Here is a 5,103-nt window from a genome sequence, read left to right as displayed (position 1 = left end):
GAGGCTCATATCTGATTTGAATTTTCGGGGTTTTTGTTTTACGAGTGGAAAAGTAGGGTCTGTGGGCAACTTATGCACTACCACATCAGTTGAAATACCAGTCATGTCATCATAGGACCATGCGAATACATCCTGGAACATAGTCAAAAATTCAAGCATCTCCTTTTTCTGTCTCTCATTCAAATGAATACTAATTTGCACCTCCTTAACTTCATCTTTAGTGCCAATGTTAACCTTTTCTGTTTCTTCCAGGTTCGATTTTGGTTTCTCCTCATATTGTTTAAAATCCTTTGCAAAAGAATCGAATACCTCCTCATTATCACTCTCGCTTTGGAGCTCGGATTCCCAGACTTCCAAGTCGTGAGTGATATAGAGATTGCCATTATTGAATTCCAGAATAGTGATATCCAAAGGGTCAAATAGTTTTATTTTTGGCCATCCGAAAGAATTAACGAATGTGGGATAATAAGCAAACAAATATACAACAAACAAATGAACAATTAATATGACAGCAATATAAACAAACGAATAAACAAATGAACATGACAAGAACAACTTGTGCATTTTCATAAATCCTTTGATTGAAAGCAGAAACAAAAGAAAGCAAGCGGGAACGAAATGAAAACTTGACAATATTTTCACGTGCAAACTTTAGTCAAAGGTAAAGATGCTTTCATTAGCTATTTACAGATGCAGAAGTATTTTCATGGATTCGCATGAATGACAAATCCCTTTAGATTTACCGAAACTCCTTCCGAATGGGCAGAAACTCGGCTGTCCAATTGGAAATTGATCCTTCAGGGATGTCGGGAAACTCGGCCTCATCTGGGAAACTGTCTTCAAATGTTACCCCAACGAACAATTGGGCCAAACTAGATTCGATTCCGTCAACTGGGTTAATCTCTGACGTGATCACCTCGGTTGGTCGTGGAAAAGTATAATGCAGTGGTGGAATATCAAGGGTCCTTGGCCTGCCTTCTTTCTCTACTCTCTTGCGTTCCTTCATTTCTTTGATGTCTTTAGCGGTTGGTCAGAAACCCAAGCCGAATGAATCCTTTTTCTCCACAATTTCCACTGGCTTCAGAATTCCTTGCAGATCACGTCCCAGCCCTTTGTCAAACTCATATCCTTCGCGGATCATTTCCTTAGTCATCATGACACTGGCCTTTGACAGAGCTTGTTCTTCTTTTGTTTTTCAACTTACGGAGACGATATCAGCTGTGCTATGAGGGGTCACTGTGGCGGGTCGGCTACCGTCTTCTTTGGACCCAGAATCAGCAATCACGAGGCAATCCTCCTCGGCAAAGATAGTTATCAATTTGTCATTTACTATGAATTTCAACAATTGATGCAATGAAGAAGGCACAGCCCCGGACTTATGAATCCACGACCTTCCAAGCAAAACATTGTAAACACTAGGAAAGTGCATAACTTGGCAAGCTATTTGAAACTATGCGGGCCCCATCTCGACGACTAAATCCACTTCTCCTATAGGTTCTCTTTGTGCTCCATCAAAACCTCTAACTATGGTCCCTGAAGGCCTCAACTTGATATCTTGCAACCCCAACTTTTCCAAGGTACTCCAAGGACAGATATTAAGCGCAGATCCATTGTCAATCAACACCTTTGGCAAAATTTTTTCGTTGCACCTCATAGCTATGTACAGAGCCTTGTTATGTCCAATGCCTTCCGCCGGTAATTCATCATCAGAGAAAGTGATTTGTTTTGTAAATAACACATTCCCAACCATATGTGAGAAATTAGCAACCGAAATGTCCTTAGGGATTTGATCTTTAGTCAACACTTCGAGCAACGCATCCCTATGCATATCCGAAGAAAAGAGCAGATCCAGCATGGATATTTGGGCGGGCGACTTGCTTAACTTCTCGACTACATTATATTCGCTTCTTTGGAGCCTTTTAAGAAAATCCAAGGCTTCCTTCTCAGTAATTGTTGGTTTAGCGGGCAGCTCGGGTTTATTTGTTTGAATCGGAACGGTAGCTCCAAACGGACTTGCAATCCTTCCTGATCTAGTGACCACTGACACCTCTTCTTTGGCAATTGACTTTTCTACAATTTGTATGACAAGTTCATTGTAGTTCCACGGCACTCGCTGCAAACTCTTAACAGGCTCCTGCTCTGGGAATTCGATGACCACTGGCTCCAAAGCCTTGCTTTCAACTAGAGTGAGATCCAAAATAAAAGGCCTTTTATCCTCCTCAAATGGCACCTCTATTATAAATGGTTGGTTTGTGACCCCAAATACCTCAGCTTCCCTTGCCAATTTCTGGACTTGCTCCTCATACTCTGCGTCGTCCAGAATGACCCCGATGGTATTAGCGTGTTCAGGCAAGGGGTTCCTATTTATATTCGGCCCTTGTGCCTCATTTTTCTTGATTACAATCTCTCCGATTTCAATCATATCTTGAATTCTATGCTTAAGAGCCTTGCAGTCAACAGTTGAATGTCCGGGTGCCCCTGAATGATAAGCACAGACGGCTTGTGGGTTGTATCCAGCGTATATGCCATACGGATAGGTCGGAGGGGGTACCGTGCCAATCTTTCCGGCGACCTTCAACTGGTCATACAATTGGTCTAGAGGCCTGCCTAGATCGGTAAATGTACGGCTACGGGGTTGGTTGTAAGGTTCAAGAGGTTGAGGATGGCTATAAACAGGTCTATTTGGAGGAGGAAATCTTGGGTTATATGGAGGGCGAGGTCAGTTTTGGGGTAGATTTGGTTGAGAGATTTGAAAAGGGACTAAAGGTGGGTTAGGATAGCTTGGGCGAGGTCGTGGGTGATGGATATTGGTAGTGTATACATGGTGCGGGTTTGAATAATAAGGGTAATGTGGTTGGTAGGTTGGATTGGGTTGGTATCGGGGTTTGGGTGAAGGGTTCTGGTTCCAGATAAAAGTTGCCTCCCCCTCTTTCTTTTTAAACTGCGGCTTCTTTCCATTGCTCCCTTGCCCTTGCAAAGCTTCTACTTGTGATTTTAGGGCAGAGACGTTGACAATTTTTTTGACTCTCACAAAATCATCATACTCTTCGAGTTTATTCACAATCGCAACAAATGTACAGCTAGTCATACGGAAGATTTTTTCGAAGTATAGAGGATCATGCGCCTTTATGAAAGTGCGAATAATTTCATCCTCGATCATCGGAGGCTCAACCTTGGCAGCAATCTTCCTCCATCTCTTGGCGTATGTCTTATGATCTTCAGATGGTCGTCTCTTGGTGCCTTCCAAAGTAGTTCTGGCCGGTGCTAGCTCACAGTTATACTCGTATTGTCTGATGAAGGCGTTGGATAGATCAAGCCAGGTTTTCACCTCCTCCGGTTTTAAGTTTGAATACCAATCAAGGGCGTCTCCTTCTAGACTCTCTGGAAATAACCTTAATGGCAAGTTTTCGTCATCCACCGGCTTGCCCAACTTGTTGGCAAACAAACGCAAGTGTGTCTTAGGATTGCCCGTACCATCATATTTATTGAACTTCGGGGTCTTGAACCCCATGGGCAGTTGTACATTTGGAAACAGGCACAGATCATCGTAGTCTAGCACCCCTTGTTTGCTTAAACCTTGACTTTTCCGGATGAATTCATCGAAACGATCCAACCGCTTGAGTAACTTCGCATCAACCGGGGCAGACGACTCTCCCATTTCTGGCTTGGTTTGAACAGTGTGCTCCGGCGCGACAGGCTCTGCGGTAGTCTGATAAAAAGCTTGCGGATCCAGAGGCATGTTTGGACCACCTTGACCACCTTGAGGCTGAAATCCTTGCCCATAGGGATGATAGAACGGAGGATTTTGAGTGTAAGTATACTGCGGGTTGAAAACTCCCTCAAAAGTGGTTTGAATTGGAGGAATGACAAATGGCTCGGATTCCGGTTGTTTGACGGGCGGAGGCTCGGGCTGCACTCCGCTACTAATGAGCTCGTCGATCAACTTCTTTTGGGCGGCCATCTCAGACGCCATTTCCCCAAATTTGGTGAGTAATTCAGTCAGTTGAACCCCGGGACTCGTGGCTTCCGGTTGGGTAGTTGCAGCGGTCTTATCAGACGATTCTGACTGAGTACTCATGTCTACACGATTCCTTTGGGCTCGATTACGGGATCGCGTTATGTTGGGGTTTCGACGAGAAACTATGTTTAAATATTACCTGAAAATACGAAATAGCGTGCTTTTAGATTTAGCCCTGGCTTAGCTTTTTAACAAAAATAAAACAAAGGAAAAGAAAAAGACAAGAGTTAGTAGATGTTCCAAAAATTCGGATGCATGTCCTATCGGGGGGCCCTTTTTGTGCCAAGGGTAGGTCTAGCATGATGCAACACTTTCGAAATGGGACCCGTACAGACCTGTTTTTGACAACAATTCTAAATAAGTGCAGAAGAGAAATCGCTTTCATTGATAAAGCTTGCCAATATTTACATCATATCACGAAGACGATTCCGTACAAGATTGCCAAAACCTCTAAGCCTATCTAATACAGAGTCCTTGGTTTCTCTAGCATATGGAATTCTAACACGTTCAGCCTGGTCATATAATTCCCCGCATTTCCTTTTCAGCTCTTGACGCTTTTCTCGTTCATTTTCATATAATTGCTTGTTTTGCTCCGCCATCCCTTTGTATGTTTCGACAGACTTACTTAATTGCAGAATTTCCTTATCCTTTGCTTCGATAATGGCTTTCAACCTTCCCACCTCCTCGGTTGGTTCATCTTGTGTTTCTTGTATAGCGGACCTTCTCACCCAGTCTTCGTATTGCGGAGTGGTCAATCCCTTTTACTTGAGTTTCGGAATGTACTTGACGCGTTCGTCGTCGGACAACGTTTCCCAGGCCTCATTAATAGGGGTCTTCATCGAAATTTCTTTCGGACATATCCCTTTGTTGAAAATGATGATAAATGTAGTCAGATCAACAGCAGGCGGCACGTCTTGGACTCGCCCTAATTGTCGGAGAAACCTCCTCGGATTGTATGCCATGATACCCTGAGTACCAAATAAAGGAACGAAATCGGATGCCTTGGTGCGAAGAACAGGTTTGACACAATTGATCCAATCCAATACCCATCTAACATTTTGATTGGTCACATTCGTCAAGAAATC

The 5,103-nt window shown here is 43.5% G+C and overlaps 1 protein-coding gene across 1 annotated transcript; it reads right to left on the bottom strand.

Annotated features, from left to right (window-relative positions):
* Positions 1-1,450: 1,450 nt before the first annotated feature.
* On the bottom strand, positions 1,451-4,617 carry LOC140014661 (uncharacterized). The gene is made up of 3 exons (XM_072065743.1): positions 4,453-4,617; positions 2,921-3,820; positions 1,451-2,578 (listed from the first exon to the last, which is right to left on the bottom strand). The coding sequence occupies exons 1-3, from the start codon at positions 4,615-4,617 to the stop codon at positions 1,451-1,453; spliced, it is 2,193 nt and encodes a 730-aa protein (XP_071921844.1).
* Between the last annotated feature and the right edge of the window lie 486 nt (positions 4,618-5,103).

This window comes from Coffea arabica, chromosome 9e (assembly GCF_036785885.1).
Source record: "Coffea arabica cultivar ET-39 chromosome 9e, Coffea Arabica ET-39 HiFi, whole genome shotgun sequence".
NCBI classification, from domain to species: Eukaryota; Viridiplantae; Streptophyta; class Magnoliopsida; order Gentianales; family Rubiaceae; genus Coffea; species Coffea arabica.
The sequence above is the reverse complement of the archived record's forward strand: the minus strand, read 5'-3'. Positions and strand labels throughout refer to the sequence as shown.

Coding starts and splice junctions, on each gene's coding strand:
- LOC140014661 (XM_072065743.1), bottom strand. CDS start 4,617: ATGGCGGAGCAAAACAAGCAATTATATGAAAATGAACGAGAAAAGCGT. Junction 3,821..4,452: donor TTAGAGGTTTTGGCAATCTT/GTACGGAATCGT, acceptor TTCAACCCGCAG/TATACTTACACTCAAAATCC. Junction 2,579..2,920: donor TTAAAAAGAAAGAGGGGGAG/GCAACTTTTATC, acceptor TTGTATGACCAG/TTGAAGGTCGCCGGAAAGAT.